The sequence below is a fragment of the Chlamydomonas reinhardtii genome, chromosome 3 (genome assembly GCF_000002595.2).
Source record: "Chlamydomonas reinhardtii strain CC-503 cw92 mt+ chromosome 3, whole genome shotgun sequence".
NCBI lineage: Eukaryota > Viridiplantae > Chlorophyta > Chlorophyceae > Chlamydomonadales > Chlamydomonadaceae > Chlamydomonas > Chlamydomonas reinhardtii.
Window position 1 is genome coordinate 5,082,714 of NC_057006.1, and position 24,097 is coordinate 5,106,810.

Consider the following 24,097-nt stretch of genomic DNA (forward strand, 5'->3'; position numbering starts at 1 on the left):
TGTAATGTGACGCTAATCAGCGCAGGCTAGACGATGGGCAGAACATAACGCTTCATCGGGTTCCATCCGCCTGGGCCCGGTCCGTGTGTCTACTTGTGATAGTGAGCTGGATTTATGCAAGCGAAAAATCCGTGATTTACTGAACTGGTCGCGTGCAACACTTGCGCAGAGCAACACCCTTCCTTGGCTGTTCTGTTTTGATCCGCTCCTTGGTTTCACGGTCATTGTAGAACATCTAACGAAAAATGCAGTCGCTGAGTAACGCTCACGCTCGCTCGCTGGGCTCTGCGCCGGTGCGATTGGGAGGTCGCGCCAGCCGCGCTCGCCTCATCGTCCGTGCCGCTGGCCCCGAAGGCCGCGCGCTGGTAAGTGACATCCACCCATATCACGATGCGGCGATGCAGAGTGCGGCTTCCCGTGGGGTGGGTTTGGGGTCGCCAAACGGACCCCTCGGCCAGACGTCACTGGGGCCACCCGAGTGCCTCCCTCTCGGGTCCGCGATGTTCAGGGCTCGCCGCCTCGCAACTGCTCCTACAGTTTGTGAATGCCTCCCCCTCATTCCACCACCCCCCCTTCACTTCCTTCTGTGGCTCGAATGCGCCCAGGCTGAGGGCGACCTGATTCTGGTGGCTGGAGCCACCGGCGGCGTGGGCCAGTTGGTGACGGCCAAGCTGCTGGAGGTGAGGGAGCAACGTGCAGGACGACGAGTGACGCGGGCTGCAGATGCAAACATTTATGCTTTGTAACACGTAGGCAGGGCATTGGGACTGGGTAAAGATCCGGTATGTCCCAGGCCTCGCGCTGCCCGCATTGTGTGGTCTGCTGCCGGTCCCGTGTGCGCTCCACTGTGTGCACTGCTGCCCGTGTCCCCTCCGCCCTGGTAGAGGGGCTTCCGTGTGCGTGCTGTGGACCGCGCCCGCAAGAACCGCAGCGCCGCGGCCCAGCTGTTCCCGGGCAGCGACATCGAGGTAGGGCAGGGCGGTATGGAGGGGTGCGGTGCCAATTGCCTGTGCGGAGACTGGTATCATAAATAGCTTGAGGCGGACGAGTGCTTTGTTGATACGGTATATGTGCACATGTAGTCACATTCGTCCGCCACCGCACTGCACCGCGCCAGCACCGCATTGCATCAGGAGCTGCGCGCAGCGCAGAGAGCACTACCGTAGCTTAGCGCACGGCTTTCGTAGCGCCTTCGTCCCCATGCATGCGTAAAAGGGCCACATGTTTGTGTGACATGCTGACGTGGCCCTGCTCCTGCAACATCCCCCTCCGCCCGCGCCAGGTGTTCCCTGCGGACCTGCGCGACCGCTCCACTATGGTTGGCATCACGCAGGGCGTGGCGGCCGTGTGCTGCTGCACCGGCACCACCGCATTCCCATCCTCCAGGTGCGGTGCGTGCCGACACCCACCAGCAACGTGCATGCAGGCCCGGCAAAACAGGATGACTTTGTGATTTGTTGGGTTGTCCGGTGAAGGGGGCGGTGGCCGATGAAGGGAGCGGTAACTGGGGAGGTCCAGCTACCAAGTCAAGCCCGCTAAGGACGCCTTGTTCATGATGTCGCGTGGCGCTGTGTGACAACAACGCTGCAGGTGGGAGGGCGAGAACGGCCCGCGCAACACGGACTGGGTGGGCACCAGCAACCTGATCGACTCCACGCCCTCCACCGTCAAGCGCTTTGTGCTGGTGACCAGCGTGGGCGTGGAGCGGTACACGGAGTTCCCCTTCGCCATCCTCAACTCCTTCGGTGAGCAGCGGGGGGCGCTGACTGGCTGGCGAGCGGAGTTGCAAGGGCACCAGATGCCGGACCGACGACTGACAGCGGCAAAGACTGTGCACAGCTCTCCGGCGATGCCGCTTGCATTGCTCCCGCCGGCTGCTGCCGTTGTTGCGGTCTACTTGACCTCCACACACATGCGTGCACATGCACCCTCCATGCGGTCTCACAGGTGTGCTCAAGTACAAGCGCGACTCGGAGCGGCACCTGGAGGCGTCCGGCCTGCCCTACACCATCATCCGCCCCGGCCGCCTCACGGACGGCCCCTACACCAGCTACGACCTCAACACGCTGCTGCAGGTGGGCGCCGGTGCCTGTGCCACCCCGTGTGTTCCCCGTGTGGGCGCCGGTGCCTGTGCCACCCCGTGTGTTCCCCGTGTGGGCGCCGGTGCCTGTGCCACCCCGTGTGTTCCCCGTGTGGGCGCCGGTGCCTGTGCCACCCCGTGTGTTCCCCGTGTGGGCGCCGGTGCCTGTGGCACCCCGTGTGTTCCCCGTGTGGCGCCCGTGCTGTGGCACCCCGTGTGTGCGCGTGTGTGCCCCGTCAGCAGGTGCAACGTGTGTTGCTGCCCGCACACTGGACCAAAGGACAGCAGTTTGCGGAAGAAGAGCACGGGTTTGCTGGCAGTGTAGCGCTCCTGGGCAATGGCTGCTCTGTCTCAAGGCTGAATGCGGCGCCGGGGTTCTACCCATACTCACAGGCAACCGCCGGCACTCGGCAGGCAGTGCAGCTGTCGGCGCGGGACGACCAGCGCGGCGAGGCTTCGCGCATTGCGGTTGCCGGTGGGTATCTGCAGCTGCACATGCATGCACGCAGTGCGCACCTTACAATCACCTGTGGTGCAGATTGTGTCAAAAACCCCTGTCGCCTTGGCCCCGATCCCGCTCCGTGTGCCTTTGCAGAGGCTGTGGTGCAGAGCCTGCTGCTTCCCTCCACGTCCAACCACTACTACAGCGTCTGCAGCACGGACGGCGAGGGGCCGGGCAAGGACTCTGCGGCTTGGGAGCGCCTATTCGCGCAGTGCCACTCCGCGGGCGCAGCCAGCACCGCGATGGTGTGAGGGGCAGGGCGTGGGCTGCGGACTGTGGGCTTGGGTCACAAGCGACCGGACTGACGGGACTGCGGGCATCAACCATGGGCACGACCTGGCATGAACGGAACTGTGCCTGTGAAGGGTCGCCGCAACAAGTTTTGGCTGTGATGAAATGGTGCGTTGTGTTGGGTGCAGTCCAGGCACAACCCCACCCGAAGTTTGTGCGTCAGGCTGCTGCTGGCATCAGGGCGGGCTATCAGGGGGGACAGCAGGACGTGAAGCAGTTTGCACCTGAGCGTATGCATGCTATGTTGTATCAGTTGAGTGCGGATGCAGAACGAGTGTGCGCCGGGGAGGAGAGTGCGGCCAGCGGCGGGCATGCAGCAACCCGCAGGTACAGTTGCCAGGAGAAAGCAAGCTTAAGTTTTTGCGGCAGGTGCAATTTTGGCCTGGGTGCGCCTTGAATTTTGATGGACATAACAGATCAAGGGCTTTCCAGTACAGCACATTTAGCAATGTTTAGGATACATGGCGTGTCTGGCGGCGGCGCGGAGGATTAGGGACCGGTACCGTACGCATGTGTGCGCTGAGACGTTTCGAGCAGGGCCCGTTTCATGAACACACGAAGCTTATAGAAGGGTAATGGCTGTATGGTTTCGAACTTGGACCGCATTGCATCATGCTGCATGTGGTTTGCGTCAGTGGCAGGTGGAACGACATCACTGAAGGAACGCATAGACTCATGCCCTTGGTCGCTCCTCAACGCGTTACAGCGCCAGTGCACCAGCTGGCAGCTGCCTCGCGGCTTGCGTTGAGCCCTGCTCAGCTCAGACAACCTCCGCTTGCTGCCCTCCGTGCGAGCGCTTTGGGAGACACATGCGCGTCGCCCATGCCCCCTTCTCGCTGCCCCCCCCATATACACACTATCATCTATACTAGCAAGCCGACATAGGCCAGGCTGTGAAGCCATGTCGTCTGCTTCCGGCACCGGCCAGAGCACTCCCGCCGGCTCACGCCCTGCACACCGCACAGCCTTACGCAAGTACTTGCGCGTCGGGCCCTACCCGCGTACTTGCGCTGAAATGGAATACATCTACCTAGGTCACTGTGACATGTCGGGGTCACGCCCCCTCACAGCCATGTCCCTGCCGAGGACTGCTGCGTAACGTTATCCCCGCGCCCACGGCGGTACCCCGCCTAAGAGAGTGCAAATACGCACGTTCTCTGCTGCAAAGTGGTGTTGTGCTTATGTAGTGCCGCCATCCCACCATGCCCCCGTCTCCATCGCACTCCAGGTGCCACGCGCCGCTCTTCCCACCGCTCGTGTCGCGCGCATGTCGCTGCACACCACCGAGTCCACCACTCCACCACCGCTACCAGCCCCACCGCCGCCTCGCAATAGTGGTACGCTGCGTCTAGTGCTGCGCCACGCTCTCGAACACCTTGAAGTAGGTGGGGAAGGTCTTCCGCGTGCAGCCGGGATCGCGGATGACCACGGGCACGCCGGCGGCCGCCACCAGCGAGAAGGCCATGGCCATGCGGTGGTCGTCGTAGGTGTCGATGCCCACGTTGGCCTTGACGCCCTTGACACCACCTGCAGCAGGGACAGGAGCAGAAGCAGCGGGAGGAGGGGGGAGGATCACATGCCCGAGCCCAGCAAACAGGTCCCCGGGCCAGCAAACCCCAACCTCAACAGGCGCCACCACCTCATGCCCTCCTGGGCCCCCTGTGCCCGTCTGCCACCCCGTGTACCCCGTGTTACTGCGCGCTCCTGCACCCACCCGGAGGCGGCGTGACGATGCAGTAGTCGCGGCCCTCCTCCACCTCCGCGCCCAGCTTGCGCAGCTCCGTCACAATGGCCACCATGCGCTCCGTCTCCTTCACACGCCAGTTGTACACGTTGCGGATGGCGGTGGGGCTGCGGGCAAGCGGTGAGGCAGGGCGGAGCAGGGGGTTGGCGGGTGGCGCGGGGACGACGGTGGCGTCAGCAGTCACAGCGGCGACAGCGATGCGAATGGGTGTTGGAGTCAACGCTCTTGAGCTGAGAAGAGACGAATACCAAACCGCGGTGTCGCAGCAACCCCCCCGACCAGGCCGCTCCATGCCCCGCCCAACCGCCAAGAACGCCAAGCGCCACGCACCGGTCGGCGAACAGCGCGGCCACGGCCAGTGTCATGGCGGCGTCCGGGATGTCGTTGCAGTCGTGGTCGATGCCGGTGATGGGCTTGCCGAAGGCGGAGGGGCCGGTGATGGTGATGGAGTAAGGCGACCACTCCACCTTGGCGCCCAGCAGACCCATGACCTGTGGGGGCACACGCACACGCACAGGCGTCACACACGTCAGCGCAAAGAGTCAGCGCATACCGGCGTACGGTGCCAAGCCAACCCACTTCCCCTTCAGCCCCTCCACCACACGTCCCAGGGCCCAAGCCGCCTTTTCTGCCCCTCCCCGCCGCCGCCGGCGCTGCCGCTGCCGCCCCGAACACACATGCCACGTCCCGCCGCCTCCTCCAGTCCGCACCTCGGCGAAGCGCACGTCTCCCTGCAGGCTGTCGCTGCCGCAGCCCTCCACGGTGACGGTGCCGCCGGTGATTGTGGCGCCCGCCAGGAAGTAGGAGGCAGAGGAGGCGTCGCCCTCCACGTACGCCTCTCCAGGGGTCTTGTACGTCTGGCCGGCGGGGATCTGTGGGGCAGGGAACGAACCGGGGGGTTACATTCATGAACACGTGAAGACGTAGCCAGGCACCGTAGTACAGCAAACGCGTTTTTACCGATGTCCGGGGGGGGGGGGCGAGAATGGTGACACAGGATTGAGGGCATGAGAGGAAGGGGCATCGGCGCAGTCATCGTCTTTCCACGCCCCAGCGCCACCGACACCACCCTGCTGGCTGCCTGAAGCACAGCCGCAGGTTCGGCCGCGCTGACCCCTTCCATCCGCTTCTTTTAGGCTACGCTGCCCCTCCGCTCCCCTCTGCCTCTACAGTCACCGTCCAGCACCCGGCCCAGGTGATATGGGTTGGGCATTGTCTGAAGCCCCGGCCCTCCTTTGACCCACATCATACGAAGAAATGCTGGTACCAACACCCCAGACCCCACCCCACCCTCATCAACATTTATTTACCGCTGCAAATCCCCATCCCCGACATACACACACACCCCACAGGACACTCAGCCACGCCCGCACCCACCCGCAGGTGCTGCAGGCCGTTGAGCCGCTCCACCACCACCCCGAACCGCTCCATGAGCTTGACGGTCATGTCCACATACGGCTGCGACACCAGCTCGTCCTTGATGATGATCTCGATAGCGTCGCCGCCCGCGCCGCCCGGCACCGCCAGCGGCGCCGCCATGAGCAGCGCCGTCAGGTACTGGCTGGACACCTTGCCGGACAGGTACACCTGCAGTGGGATTGGGGTAGCCATTCATGGGGTGGGGTTACATCTATGATACGTTAAGTGGTAGACGGTAGGCGATCTTGGGGTGGGGTGGGGGTAGCAGTCTGTGAAACACGGGATTGAAACTACCGGTAGTGGTGTAGCGCACGGTTCCCCGGGTATATGTATCCAGGCTTGGACAGGACGGGTAGGCACTTGTACAAGTGGCCCCCAGCCTCCCACGCTGGTCCCTGCAGTAGCCTCCGACCCTCCAAAGGCTGCGGCCCTCTGCAGCTGTCCTTGAATGCCAAATGTGACTGGCTTGCAGCCGACAGCGCTGTCACTTCCCTGGACACCCCCGTGACCGCTCACGGCTAGCCATCGCCTCCCTTTGCCCTGACCGCCAGGCTGTGTTGACCTCAGCTTCCGTACAGCACTTCCGTTGATGGCCTCTGGGTCCCTTCCCCTCTGCTTGCATTCCCACGCTCTCCCCAGAACTGCTTTGACCGCGTGGCATAACGCAGGGGGTTGGCGGGCCGCTTGCCTGCCAGCGTCATTTGGAATGGACTTGCCCGTCCACCCCTCCAGCCCCACCACTAACCCCCGCTCGCCCTCCCATAAGCCGCCCCCCCCGCGCCCCCTTTACCGCCGCCCCCTCTGCCCGACCCGGCGCCCACCTTGCCGGTGGGCAGCCCCTTGCTGTTGACCTCCACGGGCGGGCAGCCAGTGCCCATGGTGCACTTGGCGTCCACGCCCAGCTGCACCAGCCCGTCCACCAGGTCCTCAATGGGCCGCTCGCGCATGCGGGCAACACCGTCCAGCACGAACCTGGCGGCGTAGAGGGGAGGGAAGGGTCCCGAGGAGGGTGGAGGCAACGGGTTAGGAGTAGGCAGCGTGCCCGCGCAGGTGCGGGGGCGCACGACTCAACGGAGCTGCTACGTGTGCACGTGGCATGGGGCTGGTGCAATCAGGGGCGTGCCAGCCCATCTGCGCAGTAGTGTCCGCGAGCAGCAGGCAGTGCCGTCCTGGCCCCGTTGCTGTCTGCCAGCCGCTGTACCGCTTGCTCCGCCTGAGAAACTCCTGACTCTGCCCCTGTCCAGCCCCTGTCCTCCAGATCAACACCCGCCTACCCTCAACGCTGCCCGCCGCTCCTGCCACCACCCTTCCACCACCTCACACCCACCACCATCCCCATGTATCGCCCCCACTCACTTGCCGCGGCCGGCCGCCACCACCGCTGCCGTGAGCGGGCGCATGGCCGTGCCGGCGTTGCCCAGGAACAGCTCGGCGCCGGCGCTGTCGAAGCGGCCGCCGCAGCCGTGCACCACCATCTCGCCCGCCTCCCAGTTCTCCTCAAGCTTGACGTTCAGCGCCTTCAGCGCGCCCACCATGTAGCGGATGTCATCGCTGTCCTGTGTGCGCATGTGTACAAGTGTAAATAAGAGAGCAGGACTGTGCATGTGTGTGGGTGTGGGTGGGAGGGTGGATGGCGGCAGGACCGAGTAGCAGCCTGCCAGGGCGTGTCGGCGGAGGCCAGGGTCATTCACAGCACTGGGCCTGGGCCAGCTGTACCGGCGCTACCGTGCCCTCCCTTGCCGCTAGCAAGCTCTTCCCTGCATGGCCCCTAGCTTTACGTGCATCCATGTTCTCGCTCGCCCGAGTGCCGGCCTGCGTAGTTGTCTATGCTGCCCCCGTAGCGTTGCCCTAACGTCCCCTGGGCCCCACGCACCAGCAGGTTCTTCACTAGCGTGGTGCCCTCCGAAAGGGCCGCCAGCAGCAGGATGCGGTTCGACAGAGACTTCGAGCCGGGCAGTTTCACAGTGCCCGCGATCTTCTTCACGGGCTGGATGGTCAGCTCCTCCACTGCGAAGCCATCACGATGTGCATGCGAAAGTTGTTGTGCTGGTTGCAAGCAGGTCACGTTTTGGGGGGATCCCCAATTGCCAATTTCGCCTCACCCTTCTCCTTGGTAGCTGAAGCGCGCACGACAACAGCGCGGCGACCTGCGCCCGCGGGAGCACTGCAAGCAGGCGCCGGCGCGACGCTCGAGGCGCTGACGCTCAAGGAAGACGCAGGGCGAGAGGCCAGAGGAGCAACCTGCTGGTTCTTGCTAGCAGAAGAGCGGCCCAGGCGCAGGGCCTGACGCTGGTTGAGGAGCTGCATTGTTCGGTATTGAGGTAAACTGGGCAGAGAGGACTGCCACAGTGTAAGCAACGTCTCGAGTTGCTAAAGGAGCTTCCGACGCGCTCAACGGGACTCTTTAGTGATGCAGCAAGGGCATGCTCCATCGTGCCGAAACCCATTTTTGCGGGAGAGTCCTGGGCGCGTCGCTAATAATGCTGACGGACATGCAGATTGTATTTCAGGATTAGTTTCATAACCCAAAACCGAAGCCGCTGTTAAATCGAACTGCGACTCAACGATGGCTCGCGTGCGTGTGCGATTAGGGGACTGGAATCGGCTAAACAGGAAATGGCAACACAGAGTTAGCATGATGAAGTGAGTGCAGACGAACGCGTCGATCCATTGCTGCTCCACGGCGTTCCCCCGACGGTGGGCTAAACGGGGAGCGCTCTCCGCTTGCAGGACGATGGTGACGCAATTGTTAGAAAAGGAACGGATAAGGACAACGCTGGCGAAGGCCAAAACGCTGCAGCGGTATGCGGACAAGGTCATCACGCTGGGCAAGCAGGTGTGGAGGCGGGCTTGTGCCGCTTGTACAGGACTGGGCCATGGAGCCAGTTGTGGGGTAGGAGCGGGGAAGGTGTACGAAAATGCAGGCGGGGAGGTGCACGCAGGAGTACTGCATGTATGCGGGCAAAGCATCAGGGCGCGCGTGCTGGGCGCGGGTGTCGTGGCGGCACGCGCCGCCGCAGTACGGTATCCAGGGCCTGGCCCAGGCCGCCCACATCCGTCCTCCTACGCGCCCTGAACGCCTGCACCTTCAGCCGCTCTTGACTTACCACACCGCCCGCACCTTCCCGGCCCCCACTTTCTGATGATGATGGGCCTTTTTCATTGGGCCCGGGCACTACCCTCCCGCCGCCTGCTGCAGGGCACGCGCGAGGCCTGGTCGGAGGCCCGCGGCATCGTACGCACCGACCGCGAGCTGCACAAGCTGTTCACACAGGTGGCGCTGCGGTACCGGGAGCGGCCCGGCGGCTTCACGCGACTGGTGCGCGCGGGCTGGCGTGAGCGCGACGCAGCGCCCGTGGCCTTCGTGGAGTGAGTGGCGCCAGCGGGGATGGGGATGGGGCAGGGGGAGGGGCGGCGCGGGGCGGGGGGGGGGGGGCGTTGTGGTGTTGTCGGCGGGGTGGTGCGGCAGCAATAGGTGGGATGTCCATTGCGGCTGCGGCTGGGGCTCGGGCAATGGGTTTGGGCTTGGGGGGAGGGCCTTCGGCGCGAGCGCACATTTGTGTGCATGCGTGCCAGACCCGAATGTGTACGATGGAAGCTGAGCAATCGCGTGTGTCAAGGGATGGGTGAGCGGCCACGCAGCATGCGAGAGTCGATGGCAGGGGCGGAGCCGTCACTGGCCCAAGCGGGCACTGCGTAGGCGCTCTATTGCAGGAGCCTCCTGACTCTTTCCAACCCCACCACCCGCCTTCCCATGTGCGCTTGTAGGCTGGTGGACCGGCCTGGCGAGCTGCGGCCAGCCAACCCGGCGCTGCAGCGGCCCAACCCGCTGTCGGTGCAGGCGTGGATCCGGCAGCAGCTGGGGCAACCCGCGCGCGAGCCGTCGCCGCTGCTGCCGCCGTCGGTGCAGCAGTACCTGCGGGAGGAGAACCGGATACAGCAGGGGCGTGCGCAGCCGGTTACGCGATGATGGGGCAGTGGGGTTGGGGGCAAGAGGGGTGAGCGTGGCGAGATGCTGAGCGCGGAGTGCTGAGTGTGTTGGGTGGGAAGGTGCGTTTCTGTGCGTGTGCAACTGTGGGCAACTGGTTTGCCTATCAATGACGAATGGACGATGACATAAATGTGCAAGAATATGACCCCTGCAGCTCATGACATGGATACTTCTTGGGTGAATGCATCGGGCATGGGTTCAGCTGCACGGAGGATGGCAGGAAGTATGGCTTGATGCTCAGCCTTAGGAATGGCCCGATAGCAGCAAAGCAGTTGCGGGTCGCGTGAAGGGGAACGCGTCTTGGTGTTCGGTATGCGATAGCTAGCTGGCGGGACGGTTAGGCAGTTGCCCAACTTGAGCCTGGTCCTGCAAGGCTGCTGAGTCGAGCCTGTCCGGTGTGCTACTACGCTAATGTATGGCTCGCCGGCGCGGCCATGGTAGAACGGCGTGCGCTTGTGCCAGCCGGCGGAAGCGGCAGTCATGAATGCGCTCGAAATCCAGGGTCAGCATCGGCTCCTCCGGCTGCAGCGGCTGGCCGTAGTTGCGGCTGGCCCCCGAAACCAGGCATGGCAGGAAGATTAATTGGCAAGACCGGCAGCTGCAGCAGTAAGCAGTTGATACAGATAGTGTGAGGCTCCAACATTCATGTCCTGCTCTGCCACTGTAATGCCGAACACCACTACGCGTCGATGACCCCTGGTCCGCCGCCTGTACACAGTGCCAGACTGTTCATTGCCCCCGTAAGACGAATCACATGAATACAATGGGGTGCTCTCAATGACAATGTCACCTGCCGGCCTCTCCGCCCCGCTCATCCTGCTCCCATCGCAGTGTAACTCGTCCCCGGGCCTGATACATCACGCTCACCCTCAGCTCGCACACTCAATCGCTCATCCATCGCACCGGCCACGACTGTGCACGGTACCTATTCCTAGCACAGCATTCTTATGCCGACAGTCCACTTTACTCCGCCACCACTGGAATGGGCCCGCTGCCGCCCTCACACAGCCCCACCGCCCGCAGCAGTGCGCTCGCCTTGAGCCGCATCTCCTCATACTCGGCAACTGGGTCCGACTGCACCACAATCGCGCCGCCCGCGCCAATTGTCATCCGCCTCCGCGCCTGAGCACATCCCGCGGGGGCTGCATGTGCCGCGGTGGCCGCCGACGCCTGTGGCTGCTCTTTCCGCTGCTCCTGCAGCTGCTGCGGCTGCTGCGGCTGCTCCTGCTCAATGACGGCTGTGCGGATGACGATGTTCAGGTCGAAGGTGTCGTTGAGCGAGATGAAACCGATGCAGCCTGAGTACACACCGCGCGCGCGGGCCTCCAGCCCGTCAATGATCTGCATGGTGCGCACCTTGGGCGCACCTGCAATGGAGGGGCCACAGCGCAACACACCGAGGGCAAGGTAAAGACCAACAGGCAGTGAACCGCCGCAGACGCATCCCAGCATTGCGTTAGCCCCTATGCGTCCCTACGCCACGCGGTCTCACCGGTCATGGAGCCGCCGGGGAAGGCGGCGCGGAAGCAGTCGACCACGCTGACGCCGCCCCGCCGCACGCCGCGCACGGTGGACACCATCTGGTGCACCGTGGCGTACGACTCGATGTCCATCAGACCCGGCACATGCACGCTGCCCACCTGCACAACAAGGTACCGTTACAAGCCAGCCTTAGGTAACGGAATTCCAGCCGAGTTCCAGCCGAAAAAAGGCTTGGCAGTCGATATCGCCCGTACACATTTGGCAATTGCCACCACCCGTACGAAGTACCGCGCGGCGCTATCCTCACTAACCGCTGCCCCAGGCACCACATTCCTGCCCCCTTACCTCGCAGACGCGGCCCAGGTCATTTCGCAGTAGGTCCACAATCATCAGGTTCTCCGCACGCTCCTTCTCGCTGCGAGCCAGCGCCTCGGCAGCGGCAGCGTCCGCGGCGGCGTCGGCCGCCACACGCGCCGCGGTGCCCTTGATGGGCCGCGCCTCCAGCAGGCCGCCGCGGTCGCCGCGCAAAAAGCGCTCCGGCGAAGAGCAGCAGATGGTGGGTCCTATGCGCGTGCGTATGTGAGTGTGGTGAGTGAGTGTGCGGGAGTGCTACCCGGATGGCATAATAACTTTTGATAGCGTGCGACGCCTTGCAGTGTGGTAGACCAGTAGCCCTCTGCCTCCCAAACCCAAGCCCCATGCCGTGCCCTTACGCACACCGCACCTGCTGCGCCGCACTGCAGCCAGGCCGCGTAGGGCGCGGGGTTCATGCGCCGGAGCGTGGAGTAGAGCACCGCGGGGTCGGGTGCCGCAGCCCTCGTCAGCGCCGTGGTGAGACACAGCTCATAGCTCTCGCCCGCGTGAAGCGCAGTATGGCAGGCGGCGATGTTGTTGATGTAGGCCGAGCGGCTGTGCTCCAACCTGAACGGCACAGCCGAGCCCGGCCCTGCGTCAGCCGTTGAGGTGGACGCTGACGCCGCTGCGGCTCGCCGCTCCTCCGTCTGCGCTGCTGCCTCCTCCAACTGCCGCTGCATGTCCATGAGCCACGCCCGCGCCGCAGCCTCCTGCTCCGCAGGCGAAACCGCCAACGCCCAGCCCGCAAGCGCTGCCTGTAGACCGCCCGCGTCCTTGCCCGCCCTGCCCTCACCCTCTTCGCCAACCGTGGTGGCCACGCCCGGCCCCGCCACACCGTCCGCTGCTGCCTGCTCACGCCCATGCGCCGCGGCCTCTTCCCCGCGCTGCTCGCCGCGCCCCTCCTCGCCACCTTGCTGGGTGCCTGGCGCTTCCCCGCTGTCGTACACTGCCAGGAGGTACACGTCCCCGCACTGGTGGTCCACTGCAACCAGACGGTCCGCCAGCCACAGCACCGCGTCAGGTGTGGAGGCGGCGTGCGCGTTAGCAGCGCCGCACTCTGCCTTCAGCTCATAGCCCAGGTAGCCGACCAGGCCGCCCCAGAAGTTGAAGGGCAGCGCGGCGGCGGCGTCCGGGTCCACGCGCAGCCGCTCGCGCGCCAGTAGTCGCTGCAGGTGGCTGAGGAGGCCGTCGGCGACGAGCCCCGAGGCGGCGGCGCCACTGGCGGTCTGAACCGTAAGCGTGCCGGGAGGCACGGCGTGGGTTGCATGCGGCGGCGCGCTGGCGGAGCCGGCGGCGGCGGCAGCGGAGGAGCAGGCGGTCCCGCTGGCGGAGCTGGCGCTGACGGAAGAGGAGGTTGCGGACCCAGCGTCGCTGTCTGCGTCGTGCATTTGCTCTGCTTGTTGAACGCTGTGAGACACAGGACTGGAGCTAGAATGATGCTGGTATTGTTGTTGATGCTGCTGCGGGGGCGGCGGCAGCTTATATGTGAGCTTCCGCCACAGCGGCCCGCCGCGGCCGCCCATGTAGGAGAACCGCCCGCGGTCAGCAGCGGCACTGTGACAGTGAGGCGAATGACAAAGGCATTATTGATGCTTGGGCCTGAGCGATGCCGCGCAGCATTAACTCATGCTGTCCTTGCGTGCGTCCCTAGCACGCCCCGGTTACCGCCCCCGCCCAATCCCTACTCCTCCGCCTCCCCAGGCCATCTCAGCCATCACGGTTACCTGTCTAGCCAAAACGTGTCCTCCGCCCAGCCGTACAGCCGCTCGAACAGCCCCTGACTGCCGCCCAGCGCCTCCAGGACCCCCGGCAGCCGCGCCCAAGCCAGCCGCAGCGGCGCGCCGCACTGGTGCTCCGGTGAGGGCCAGACCGGCAGCTCCGGCAGCCGCCCCGGCGGCCCCACAATGTCCGACACCACTCTGTCCAAAAGAGCACGCGCAGTTAGTATCCAACGCAGTTCACCAACGCTGTCACTGGCGTTGCAAGGCAGGCCCCCCCCGTTGCGTCCGGGACAAGCTCGTCGTGGGAACAAGACAAATGCCATAGGTGGCGACCATGACCCCTCACCTGGCTGGCTGCAGCTGCGCCGCCGCCGGCCCGCCGCGCGATCGCAGGTGCGCTGCCGCTAGATCCCGGAAGTTGCGCAGCAGCGCGATGCCGTACTTTGTGGCCACACTCTCCGGGTGGAACTGCACACCGTAGTGCGGCCGGCTGCGGTGCACCAGCCCCATCAACAGCGACCCGCCCAGCCGCGCCGCCTCCTGCCCCCGCCCTGAGCTGCTGGCCGCCGGCTGCGCCTCTCCAACCGACTTCGGCCGCTCTGCCTCTGGCTCCATCGCTGCTCCTTCCGTCCCAGCCTCCTCCCCAGCGCCATTGCTGCACGCTGCCCCCGTCGCTCCAGTCGTGTCACGAGCCAGCTTGACGGCCACGTGCGCGCCGTCGGTCCAGCACACCGGCTGCAGGCAATGCGGCAGCGTGGCCTCATCCACCAGCAGCGAGTGGTAGCGCACCACCTCGAACCCAGGTCCGCTGGGGATGTCCGCGAACAAGCCGTGGCCGCTATGGCGCAAGCGGCTGACGCGGCCGTGCACCGGCTCCGGCGCCGCCACCACAGCCGCGCCGTGCGCCAGTGCCAGCGCCTGGTGCCCCAGGCAGATGCCCAGGATGGGCACATCGGGCAGGTGGTGCAGCACGTCCAGGCACACGCCTGGAGGCAAGGCGTGGAGCCACGAGGTGGAACAAGGCAGGTGAATCCAGGTTGTTGGGGTGGTACGGCCAAATGTACATCCAGTAGGGTTGTGGTGGACGGGGCCTACGGCACGTGTGCGGCCCACCGACCGCACACGCCACGCACCACGCCCGGGTGAAGGTGGACCGCCCCGCAGGCACCCCACTTCCCCAACCGCATGTATCCAAGCACGGCGATGCTAGCCCATCCCTAGATGACCTGCCTATGTCCTGAGGGTTGTTGGGCGTGCCAGGTCCAGGCGAGATTACGATGCTGTGCACCGTGCCCGCATGGACCATCGCCTGAATTTGCTCCAAAGTAATCTCATCATTGTTGTATACCAGAGGTATCTCTGCGGGGCACGAAGGGCGCCGGAGAATGTGAGCGTGGCACGCCGAGCAAGGTGCCCAGGGCGTGGCGGCGTTGCACGCTCGCCCAGACTCCGTGGCGTCCATAACAGCATGTAATCATGTTCGAAATGACCAATTTCAGCCCCAGCCGGCGTCCAGCACGTGTGGCTGGCGACGCACCTCCATTCACTTCGGCAATCACTTGGAATAGGTTATATGTGTAAGAATCATAGTTATCGATGAGCAAAGTTCGCATTTTTACTCTTAGCTTGTCAAGAGCTAGCGGCACTGAAGTAAAAGCCTAGTAAGCCATTCACGCCATTCGTGGCGCGGCTGTGCCCTTCATTGTAAACAACCGGCCCGACCTTTATGTTTGGACTAGTCCGGCAGTGCAATTGACCACAAGCACGGCTTACAGGAATTATTTTGGAACGAGGCTGCCATTTTTCAAACTGTTATCTCACAAAACACCGTGTTTCCGCCCCGCGTAATGCAATTGCCAGTCATTATCCTGTAGTCTTTATCTGTAAACTTTGTAAAGACCGTGCAGACCGAACAGCCTTAACTTCGCCAGAACCGCACGCGGCGAGCTCCTGCATTACATTCTAGGCGTTAGAAAGTAATTAGACGCCCTTCGAGGTACTGGACACCATCCAGCGCCTTGGAACCCGAGCAGCTGAGGAACAGGCGGGAGCTGCGGGAACTCGTCGCGCCGACGCCTTTCGCTAGCCTGCCATTGCACTCGTTCGGGCGACTGCAGCTGGTTAAGCTTCAGTAAGCTTGCCAGGATGGGCGGCGTGGCACGCAGGTCCCACCCGCCCAGCCAGACGGGGCAAGGAGGGCACCAACCACCGCGACTAGCGGGCGGTACCTGGGTGCCCTTGCTGTTGGTGTCCTTCATTGCGGCCGTGGGGCGCATGCCCGCGGTAACAGGTCAGCTTACAACAATACCAACATATCCGGTGGACTGGGATGCTGTGCCCACGATTCCACCAACCAGCACCAACCTCACGGCGAACTGCAACTGTGACCTCCGGCAAGAGGCATGCGACCTGGGGTGCTGCTGCGACTCGATGTGCCCTGCGGGGCTCAGCACGCTCTTTACCGACCAGGGCACGTGCCTGCCGCAAGGGAACGAGCAGCAGACGTTGAAGTATTGCGTGCCCTCGGGCTATGTACAGAAGGTGCGAACTGGGCTCTGCTTGGCACACGCTATACGAGAGAAGAAGAGTGCCTGGCAACAAGGCCATGACGCGCTTGTTTGTTCAGCTTGTCACACGTGTGGTGCCTCAATCCTGGACACCAACACGGGACCTGCGGACCCCGACCTCGCGCAGGTCAACCTGCCGTCTAGCAGCGACTTCTACGTCATAGCGCAGCAGGCGGCGGAGGTCAAATTCTTCTCGCAGCTGCTGTGCATCGTGGACGACAGCAACCCCAACCTGGGAGCGAACTATCCCGGTGCGTCTCTTGCCAAAAAACACGTGGTGATTGCTGCTTTATCAGGGCTGCGCCGCTCGACTGCGGGCGCGCTGGGGCACGGGTCGGGTGCGCTGGCCTTGCCCTGCCCACATCAAAAGGTTTACTCATCCGCGCCCTCATATCCCCGCACAGACCCGCCCGCTGGGCCTGTGGGCGACAACCAGGAGCTGGCTCAGTGCCCCGCCGCCGTGTCGCCCCCAACCAAGTCCACCGACTACCGCTACGGCAGCACCGTGTACCTGCAGTACAGCGGCAGCAGCAGCAGCGTGCCCAACGGCACTGCGGGGCTGCAACCGCTCACCATCCCCTTCCCCGCCTTCACGGGGCTGTGCAACGACGAGACGGCAGTGGGATTCCTGGTCGGCACGCCTACCGGTAGCAAGGTGGGGACCGATGGGGCGCGGGAGGGTTCAGCAGGCGAAGGGCTGGTTCGCTGTGGGAGACCAGCTGAAGACACCGTAAGGAGCCTGCCATTGCGGGGGTTGGCATACCATGGCGGGGGTGGAGCGCGCCATGCAGAAAAGCAACATAACAACTGACAGGCGGTCAGACTGAAGCTTGGTCACATTGGGCGGCCTCTTCGACGCTCACCCTGTGCGCACATCGCTTCGCCGCCCTGCTCCTCGGACCCCAGAACTACTACGTCACCTGCCAGCGCGACCTGAGCGCCCTGGACCTGGCCAGCGCCTGCAGCTCGGCCGGCTCAGGCGGCGTGCTGACGCCGCAGTACTACAGCAACATGCGCTTCATCACCGGGCGGGGGACCGGCTTCGCGCCGCAGGCTCCCGTCACTGTGGCCATCAAGGTAAGCATGTGGCCTGTGTAAGGGGCATCTGAAGCATAGCCGCGGCAAACTTGCTATACACCAGCGTTCAGTCCGTGCCTTCAGCCGTCGACCTAATGACCGCTGATTCCCCTTGTGCGTGGCCTGTCCCTGGCCGCAGTATCTGAACCCCGCCACAGGCAACCTGACGTCTGTGAACAACACCGTCAGCACCTATAACGCCACCACGGGCATGTGCACCAACGTGATCACCGACCTGAACATCACCATGTATTACTCGCTGTCTAACCCTGACGCATCAGACACGCCCGGATACATCGATGCGGTGCGTCGTGCGTCATACTCGGCGCTGGGGTCGGCAACCGGGTTAGCATTATTTGCACAGCACGGTGGATTTGTGCACACACAGCGAAAAGTCGAGACGCCAGTTTGGGGTCTCCTTTCATTCTGTGACCTTGAGCTGGGCGACTCTGCACCCAGGGTAATCTTGGCATTGACCGGCCCATTACATTCCCCATAACAGATGGAGCTGACGTTCGTTATAACGGACGTTCTGGCAGCGCGGTCGCCGCTGTTGCAGAACGTGCGTGTGAGCTGGATGGAGACGCAGGTGCCCCAGCCCATTGAGGTCATCGTCAGCGGCAACCCCGGCTACGTCACCGGTTTCCCATTGTTGGTGAGCGGGCAGTCCGATCTATTTGCCGGGTCCACTAGGGCGCGGTTTAGGCTAACACGCACTCACCATTCCCCAACAGCAGTCGTCCCATGTGCTGTTGCCAGCCAGCCACCAATGGCGGTCGGTGCCTCAAGGTCAATCAGCGAGGCCACCACACCGTCACGCCGCCAATGGGCGCTCAAATCAACCTCCCCTGGGGCTATTATATCGCACCCGTTGACAGGCGGGCGTCCTTGCGAGCACTGTAGACGCGACGACGGGCGACACCAAGCAGGCCGTCAGCCGGTTTGTTGAGGGCATGCCGATTCCGGTGCCTGGACATGCCGGCGCGTGCGAGCCCACCTCCATTGGCAACGTGGCATACGGCGCCAACATCACCAGCACTTGCAGCATCAGCCTCACCGCGAACCAGCTGCGTGACTTTTGCACGTGAGTGGTGATGGCGGTGCGAAGCTAGCACGCGGCATGGGGCTGGGGAACAAAGTGGATGTGCCTGGAGGAATGGCCGTGACCACGTGCTGCCGTGTCTTGTTGTTACAGGTTGGAAGGCACCAACCCCGCCAAGTACGTGCAAACGGTGATTTCGTCCGTCTACCAGAGCATTGTCGACAACAAGTTGTATGTGGGCGAGTGGGGCGACGCCAACTACACCAACACCAACGAGTGGCTTAAGGTGCGCGGCCGTGGCGCTCTGGAAGTAACAACCTGGCAAAGCGGAGGGCAGGAAGTAGAAGCGTAGTTGAACGGGTATGACACATTGTCTGCATCTTTTTTGAGTGCACAGGGCGTTGCCGCGTTGTAATGTCGTCCACGTTGAGTCTCATTCAATCCGGGATTTGGGAACGACTACGGCATGCTGCTTTACAGTGAAACCTGACTGCCCTGCTCTCGTTCCGCCGCTGCCAACCCAACCGGCCGGAATGCTGCGCGCGCAGGTGTCTGTGTCCGGCTACCCATTTGGCAACCTAGGCTACACGTCCGCCGACAACGCCTGCACTGGCGTCATCATCGGCTTTGACCTGCAGATAGTCACCGGCGTGGCCTTTGCCTCCAATAACCTGCAGCAGAAGGCGAGTACAGCGCTTGAGGGCCGCTACTGCCCGGTTCTGTCCCCGCTGTGAGCAGCTGGCGACCAGGCGGCAGTGTTGTTCCTCTTGTAGCAGCTTCAAGCCACGCCCATGCGTCAAGTTTGAAAGCGGCCAGCTCAACGCCCATGCGTCAAGTTTGAAAGCGGCCAGCTCACCTGCACCTGTCCCCCGCACCCATTGGGGCTTGGCAGTGACTACCACTCCTTGTCCCGCCCCACCCCACACCACCGCTGCCCATTACCGTACGCCTGCAGGTGCTGTACGCCAACCTGTGCTTCAAGACGGGCGTTTGGGACTTCCCGGAGTACCTGCCCGGCAACACCTCCCGCCGCTTCTACCTGGACTTCTCCACCAGCTTCATCCGCCTGCCGCAGCAGAGCGAGGAGGTGACCAAGCCCGCGCCGCCGCTGGTAGTGCCGCTGCCCGCAGACATCTTCTACCCCTTCGTGGTGACGGACGGCGCGGCGGTGGACACGCGGCCGGCCGTGTGGGGCATGCTGACGGCAGCGGCAGCGGCTCTGACACTGCTGCAGCTTTTGCCATTCCGTGCGCGTGCGTAATGTGGTGTGAATGCATTTCGGGAGGTGAAAGGCTTCCAAAGGACCACCTGCATTGCCATACGAGGCTTGTGGTGACGCCTAACATTCACACGAGTGTCGTAACAATGTACAGCAGTGTACAGGCACCTTGCTTGCTCAGTTCCGCGTGTTGCATGAATTCGACCTCGCCAGTGCGGGGTGCTATGCCATCAAGGGAGGTAGAGTCGTCGCACACTGTGGCCGTGCTCGGTGGCACGGTGCACATGAGCGCGTGTACATGAGCTTGGTGCGGTTTGAAGACGGCTGTAAATACTTGACTCCATGATTTGGGGCTGTTGGGTTCGCTCGGATTCCAGTTCGACGGTCTCCCGTCGGAACCCACTCGCTCCACCGTCCATGCCAAAGTACATAAGTCCAGGTCCATTCTAGAAGTTCCCCGTCCACCTGCACTTCTCGTGCATTGTGAATGCATTGCCCTATTATTTATTGTTAGGAGTGGGGTCATCAACCCCCAAACTTGCAAGCGGTGTTGCAAGCGGTGTCGGGTCTAGTCCTCTTGGAGACGCCAAATGATCCCACTTCGTGCGCCACAAGGCGTTAGGTATACGCAACAAATAGATCGAAGCCAGCAGGTGCTCCCGCAGCTTCGCTCGCGTGCTCCGCAATCGGTATCGCACGTCGCCGGCTCGCGGCGCGCTGTCAGCAGGCGGTCTGTCCGCGCCTTCGCTTGGGGAACTCCAAAAACGACGGGCCCGGCGCCAGGCGAAGTGCTCGGCAAGGATTATGACCAGAAAATCCCCAGCTATAATAAGGGGCGCCGCGCGGGCATTCTGCTGCACCCCACCTCTCTCCCGGGGCCGTACGGCATTGGCGATATTGGTGATGAGGCCAAGCGCTTCGTCGACTGGCTCGCCGACCACGGCATGCAGTGCTGGCAGCTGCTGCCGCTGGTGCCCCCGGACCCCATGTACTACTCCCCCTACTCGGGCACGGACGCCAACTGCGGCAACCCCCTTGTGGTGAGCATTGAGGAGCTCATCAAGGACGGACTGCTGGAGTTCTCGGAGACGCCCCCGCGCGTGCCCATCGCCGACGTTGACTATCCCGCTGTGGCCGCGGCCAAGCTGCCCCTGCTCAAGCGCGCGGCGCAGCGGCTGCTTAAGGAGGACCGCTTCACGCGGCTGCGGGAGGAATACCTCAAGTACCGCAAAGAGCACCCCTGGGTGGAGGACAGCGCGCTGTTTGATGTGGCGCGCAACCTGCCGGAGCTGAGCCAGTTGGCGTGGTGGCAGTGGCCGGAGCCGTTGCGGCTGCGGCAGAAGGAGGCGCTCAAGGAGTTCCGGGAGACAAACAAGGACGCAATTGACGAGTTCGTTGTGATCCAGTACTTCTTCGAGAAGCAGTGGAAGGCGATCCGGGTGGGTTACGGCTGGGGGTGAGGGTTACGGGAGGGTTTGGACGCCAGGCTTACGGTGTCCAGCCGGCCCGCCCCGTTGGCGGCGGGGAAACGGCATGCAGGGTGGGGGCGTTTGTGCATGGCCTGGTGCCACGGACGTATGGCGCTGACATCACATGCCGTGTGTCGGGTAGCGTCTGCACGCAGCGAGCTGGTGCTCTGTGCCTATCAGCACACCGACCCCCACGCCCTCGCTCACACTGGTCCGTGGCCATGTGCCCTGACCCTGTCACATCCGTCCTTGCTTTTGCACTGCTGCAGTCCTACGCGAACGGCAAGGGCATCAAACTCATCGGCGACATGCCCATCTACGTGGGCGGCCACAGCGCAGATGTGTGGGCCAACCGCCACCTGTTCGAGCTGAACGAGGCGGGCCTGCCCGAGCAGGTCAGCGGAGTGCCGCCGGACGCCTTCTCAGCAACGGGTGAGGCCGGCGCTACGGTGGTGCGGTGCGGTGCGGTGTAAGAGTGCAGGGCGAGCCTGCACGGAATGGGGCATAGCTGTGCGCTGGAGAGTTGGGGCGAGGCGACGATTGGGCATGGTGGTGGTGGACACAGGCGTCCGGTATCCGGAGTTACGAGGGAGCAAGGGAAAGGGGTCGACACCGTGCGTGCAGGACGCGCAAGCAAGCCGTGCGCCGCTATCTGTATTACCTGGCGTTACCGTGCGTATGTGTGTAGCGCGGCAGGATGGATGAAGCAAGGGGGCTGGCGGCGCTCAGGCAGCCAGTAGGAATATGAGCGGGGTGGGGCCCACGGTAGCATACCTCCTTAACATAACGGTTCGCCCTGGGACTGAATCGCCGCGCCTGCTGCCGTCACCAACAGGCCAGCTGTGGGGCAGCCCGCTTTACAAGTGGCCGGCCCACAAGAAGGAGGGCTTCAAGTGGTGGACGGCGCGCATGGCCCGGACCCTGGAGCTGTACGACGAGTGCCGCATCGACCACTTCCGTGGCTTCGCAGGTGGGGGAGCATGCGGGTTAGCCGTTGGAGATACACGGAATGGGGGGCCGGCATGTGGGCGTAGGGTCGAGGCAAGAGGCCCAGTGTGTGCGGGGCACAAAATGGTACAGGTCAACACTGGCAAGGAGCCATGCAGGGATGCAGCAGGATAGGCTGCGGGAACGGCGCTTTCACCGTGAACATGCTTGCCCTCGTCCACCTTGTCCAAACCGGCGCCTTGCCCGTCCCATCCCTTCCTCCAGGCTACTGGAGCGTGGACGCCAACGAGACCACCGCCATGAACGGCAACTGGCGCCAGGGCCCTGGGCTGGAGCTGTTCACGGCCATGAAGAAGGCGCTGGGGGCGGTGCCCATCCTGGCTGAGGACCTGGGCGTCATCACCACGGACGTGGTGGCGCTGCGGTAAGGAGGAAGGGGGCGGGGGAGGAAGGGCTGGGAGGAGGGAGCTGGGGCTTACGCTGCCGGGGACACATTGCGGACGCGTGACGCTGAGCTGAGCCGCATGTCGACTGCAGATGGGATGGGTGGGGACGAGTGACGGGGGGGGGCCCGAGAGGATGTTGGCAGGGATTGTCCAGTTGGGACCAGCCGTTTGAAATGCATACAACTTCTGCACGGCGAGCCAACATGGTAGACCTAACATTACCTTGTACCGTTCCGTGTCAAGCCTGCGATGCCTCTCCGGCCCTCACCGCAAACCTCTCCCAACTTGACCCCGCCACCCACACACACACACCGTTCTCCACGGACGGCTACACTCCACCTGCCTTCCGCACCACGCAGCGAGGCCATCGGCGCTCCGGGCATGGTGGTGCTGCAGTTCGCCTGGGGCGGCGGCCCCGGCAATGTGCACCTGCCGCACAACCACTACGAGAACTGCTTCGTGTACCCGGGCACCCACGACAACGAGACGGCGGTGGGCTGGTTCCGCGGCTCCGCCAACGACACGGACAAGTCCTACATCAAGAGCTACCTGCGCACGGACGGCGGCGACATCGCCTGGGACTTCATCCGCGCCTGCATGGCGGCGGTGCCACGCACGTGCGTCATCATGATGCAGGTGGGTTGTGGGCACCCGTGCCGGGTGCAACTGGGAGGGCGGGTATGGCTGTCGTCTAGCCGGTCATGCCGCCACACCATGACGGTGCACGTGCGGGATGTTGGAGGAGTTTGCACGGCACCTCACTGGTGGTCCAGGCGTCTTGCACTTTGTACAGCTCCACACCTTTGCCTTTGGGATACGGTAACACGGCTGCTCAATCACGCTGCTCCATCTTGTGTCCCGCATTGCTCCACAGGACGTGATGCGGCTGGACAACACGGCTCGCATGAACACGCCCGGCACGGCCGCCGGGAACTGGCGTTGGCGCATGGGCGATGGCAACGTGTGGAACTCGCTCAAGAAGGAGGGCGAGGACCTGCGGAAGGTGGCACACGACACGAACCGCCTGCCCAAGCCCAAGGCGTGAACCGATTGAATGAGCGGGACTGAGCGCGCACAGTTGCATCTGCAGTCGCATATGTGCTCATGACACGCGTGCAGCGTGCAAGGGATTAATGAGCTTTGGATACTGGCTTCGAGCGAGTAGGTGTAGGGGTGCGTTTCTGTGGGGAGAAATAGGTGAGACAGGACATCAAAGCATCTGCATGGCACGCTGAGCGAAGGTTGTGTAGTGAGGTAGTGAGGTAGGCCGCCCTTACAGCCGGCGCCCACGCCGTGGCCGCGCGCGCGAGGACCACTCAAAAGTGCCCCGTCCCAGACCTGCTGGACTCAGCCCCATCTTTGGCTGACTGGCCTTAATCTTGCGACAAGGCGGGCTGCTGCTGCAAACGCGCTACTCCTGCGCTTAGAGCACGGTCATTGCTGCGTTACCAGGGCAATGCGCCAGCGGCAACATGGGGACAGGACATCTGCAATCATGTGGTTGGATGTTAAACCTGCCTCGCCCTACTAAATATCTTCCTTTATCAAAGATGGTGCAACACCTCAGGCTCTCGCACGGCGACGTATTCCTAGGTAGCGGCGGCCCCTCGGGTCTGTCCTGGGACCACAACTGGAGTTTGTTGCTTTCTGCTGGTCTCTGCACCGCTCGCACCTCTCCGGTCTGGCACGCCCCTGTGCAGCACGAGTCCCTATTTCTGCATTTTCATGCAGAGGCGTTCAGTCAT

General features: G+C 63.5%; 6 protein-coding genes across 6 annotated transcripts; 4 read left to right on the top strand and 2 right to left on the bottom strand.

Annotated features, from left to right (window-relative positions):
- The first annotated feature begins 124 nt into the window (after positions 1-124).
- Positions 125-3,539, top strand: CHLRE_03g181250v5 (uncharacterized protein). The gene is made up of 8 exons (XM_043061047.1): positions 125-365; positions 606-680; positions 885-968; positions 1,283-1,386; positions 1,591-1,745; positions 1,948-2,075; positions 2,474-2,555; positions 2,676-3,539. The coding sequence occupies exons 1-8, from the start codon at positions 246-248 to the stop codon at positions 2,831-2,833; spliced, it is 906 nt and encodes a 301-aa protein (XP_042926176.1). The 5' UTR covers positions 125-245; the 3' UTR covers positions 2,834-3,539.
- Positions 3,540-3,561: 22 nt separating this feature from the next.
- On the bottom strand, positions 3,562-8,412 carry CHLRE_03g181300v5 (uncharacterized protein). The gene is made up of 9 exons (XM_001702890.2): positions 8,139-8,412; positions 7,910-8,043; positions 7,393-7,592; positions 6,858-7,008; positions 5,995-6,204; positions 5,328-5,489; positions 4,948-5,108; positions 4,588-4,724; positions 3,562-4,400 (listed from the first exon to the last, which is right to left on the bottom strand). The coding sequence occupies exons 1-9, from the start codon at positions 8,341-8,343 to the stop codon at positions 4,222-4,224; spliced, it is 1,539 nt and encodes a 512-aa protein (XP_001702942.1). The 5' UTR covers positions 8,344-8,412; the 3' UTR covers positions 3,562-4,221.
- Positions 8,413-8,512: 100 nt separating this feature from the next.
- On the top strand, positions 8,513-10,634 carry CHLRE_03g181350v5 (uncharacterized protein). Its single transcript, XM_001702857.2, has 4 exons — positions 8,513-8,679; positions 8,767-8,872; positions 9,236-9,405; positions 9,805-10,634. The coding sequence occupies exons 2-4, from the start codon at positions 8,771-8,773 to the stop codon at positions 10,004-10,006; spliced, it is 474 nt and encodes a 157-aa protein (XP_001702909.2). The 5' UTR covers positions 8,513-8,679; positions 8,767-8,770; the 3' UTR covers positions 10,007-10,634.
- A 2-nt stretch (positions 10,635-10,636) lies between these two features.
- On the bottom strand, positions 10,637-15,312 carry CHLRE_03g181400v5 (uncharacterized protein). Its single transcript, XM_043061048.1, has 8 exons — positions 15,122-15,312; positions 14,815-14,943; positions 13,931-14,570; positions 13,588-13,782; positions 12,234-13,417; positions 11,855-12,072; positions 11,520-11,667; positions 10,637-11,394 (listed from the first exon to the last, which is right to left on the bottom strand). Exons 1-8 carry the CDS (start codon positions 15,195-15,197, stop codon positions 10,991-10,993), a joined length of 2,994 nt encoding a protein of 997 aa, XP_042926177.1. The 5' UTR covers positions 15,198-15,312; the 3' UTR covers positions 10,637-10,990.
- A 122-nt stretch (positions 15,313-15,434) lies between these two features.
- On the top strand, positions 15,435-19,831 carry CHLRE_03g181450v5 (uncharacterized protein). The gene is made up of 10 exons (XM_043061049.1): positions 15,435-16,125; positions 16,279-16,402; positions 16,556-16,806; positions 17,058-17,228; positions 17,368-17,532; positions 17,731-17,883; positions 18,107-18,312; positions 18,424-18,556; positions 18,819-18,953; positions 19,226-19,831. Exons 1-10 carry the CDS (start codon positions 15,730-15,732, stop codon positions 19,529-19,531), a joined length of 2,040 nt encoding a protein of 679 aa, XP_042926178.1. The 5' UTR covers positions 15,435-15,729; the 3' UTR covers positions 19,532-19,831.
- A 91-nt stretch (positions 19,832-19,922) lies between these two features.
- Positions 19,923-24,064, top strand: CHLRE_03g181500v5 (uncharacterized protein). The gene is made up of 6 exons (XM_001702859.2): positions 19,923-20,928; positions 21,228-21,390; positions 21,794-21,928; positions 22,171-22,330; positions 22,712-22,988; positions 23,227-24,064. The coding sequence occupies exons 1-6, from the start codon at positions 20,080-20,082 to the stop codon at positions 23,395-23,397; spliced, it is 1,755 nt and encodes a 584-aa protein (XP_001702911.1). The 5' UTR covers positions 19,923-20,079; the 3' UTR covers positions 23,398-24,064.
- Positions 24,065-24,097: the final 33 nt, after the last annotated feature.

Excerpts from the sequence above, each read along its gene's own strand:
- CHLRE_03g181250v5 (XM_043061047.1), top strand. The coding sequence starts at position 246 with ATGCAGTCGCTGAGTAACGCTCACGCTCGCTCGCTGGGCTCTGCGCCG. Across the intron at positions 681-884 it reads TGACGGCCAAGCTGCTGGAG|AGGGGCTTCCGTGTGCGTGC; the intron begins GTGAGGGAGCAA and ends CCGCCCTGGTAG. Across the intron at positions 2,556-2,675 it reads TTCGCGCATTGCGGTTGCCG|AGGCTGTGGTGCAGAGCCTG; the intron begins GTGGGTATCTGC and ends GTGCCTTTGCAG.
- CHLRE_03g181300v5 (XM_001702890.2), bottom strand. The coding sequence starts at position 8,343 with ATGCAGCTCCTCAACCAGCGTCAGGCCCTGCGCCTGGGCCGCTCTTCT. Across the intron at positions 6,205-6,857 it reads AGGGGCTGCCCACCGGCAAG|GTGTACCTGTCCGGCAAGGT; the intron begins GTGGGCGCCGGG and ends ATCCCACTGCAG. Across the intron at positions 5,109-5,327 it reads GAGACGTGCGCTTCGCCGAG|GTCATGGGTCTGCTGGGCGC; the intron begins GTGCGGACTGGA and ends GTGCCCCCACAG.
- CHLRE_03g181350v5 (XM_001702857.2), top strand. The coding sequence starts at position 8,771 with ATGGTGACGCAATTGTTAGAAAAGGAACGGATAAGGACAACGCTGGCG. Across the intron at positions 8,873-9,235 it reads TCATCACGCTGGGCAAGCAG|GGCACGCGCGAGGCCTGGTC; the intron begins GTGTGGAGGCGG and ends CGCCTGCTGCAG. Across the intron at positions 9,406-9,804 it reads GCGCCCGTGGCCTTCGTGGA|GCTGGTGGACCGGCCTGGCG; the intron begins GTGAGTGGCGCC and ends GTGCGCTTGTAG.
- CHLRE_03g181400v5 (XM_043061048.1), bottom strand. The coding sequence starts at position 15,197 with ATGCGAACTTTGCTCATCGATAACTATGATTCTTACACATATAACCTA. Across the intron at positions 13,783-13,930 it reads GCGCAGCTGCAGCCAGCCAG|AGTGGTGTCGGACATTGTGG; the intron begins GTGAGGGGTCAT and ends TCTTTTGGACAG. Across the intron at positions 12,073-12,233 it reads GCTGCAGTGCGGCGCAGCAG|GACCCACCATCTGCTGCTCT; the intron begins GTGCGGTGTGCG and ends GCACGCGCATAG.
- CHLRE_03g181450v5 (XM_043061049.1), top strand. The coding sequence starts at position 15,730 with ATGGGCGGCGTGGCACGCAGGTCCCACCCGCCCAGCCAGACGGGGCAA. Across the intron at positions 16,403-16,555 it reads CCTGGGAGCGAACTATCCCG|ACCCGCCCGCTGGGCCTGTG; the intron begins GTGCGTCTCTTG and ends ATCCCCGCACAG. Across the intron at positions 18,557-18,818 it reads ACACCAACGAGTGGCTTAAG|GTGTCTGTGTCCGGCTACCC; the intron begins GTGCGCGGCCGT and ends CTGCGCGCGCAG.
- CHLRE_03g181500v5 (XM_001702859.2), top strand. The coding sequence starts at position 20,080 with ATGATCCCACTTCGTGCGCCACAAGGCGTTAGGTATACGCAACAAATA. Across the intron at positions 20,929-21,227 it reads AGCAGTGGAAGGCGATCCGG|TCCTACGCGAACGGCAAGGG; the intron begins GTGGGTTACGGC and ends GCACTGCTGCAG. Across the intron at positions 22,989-23,226 it reads CGTGCGTCATCATGATGCAG|GACGTGATGCGGCTGGACAA; the intron begins GTGGGTTGTGGG and ends ATTGCTCCACAG.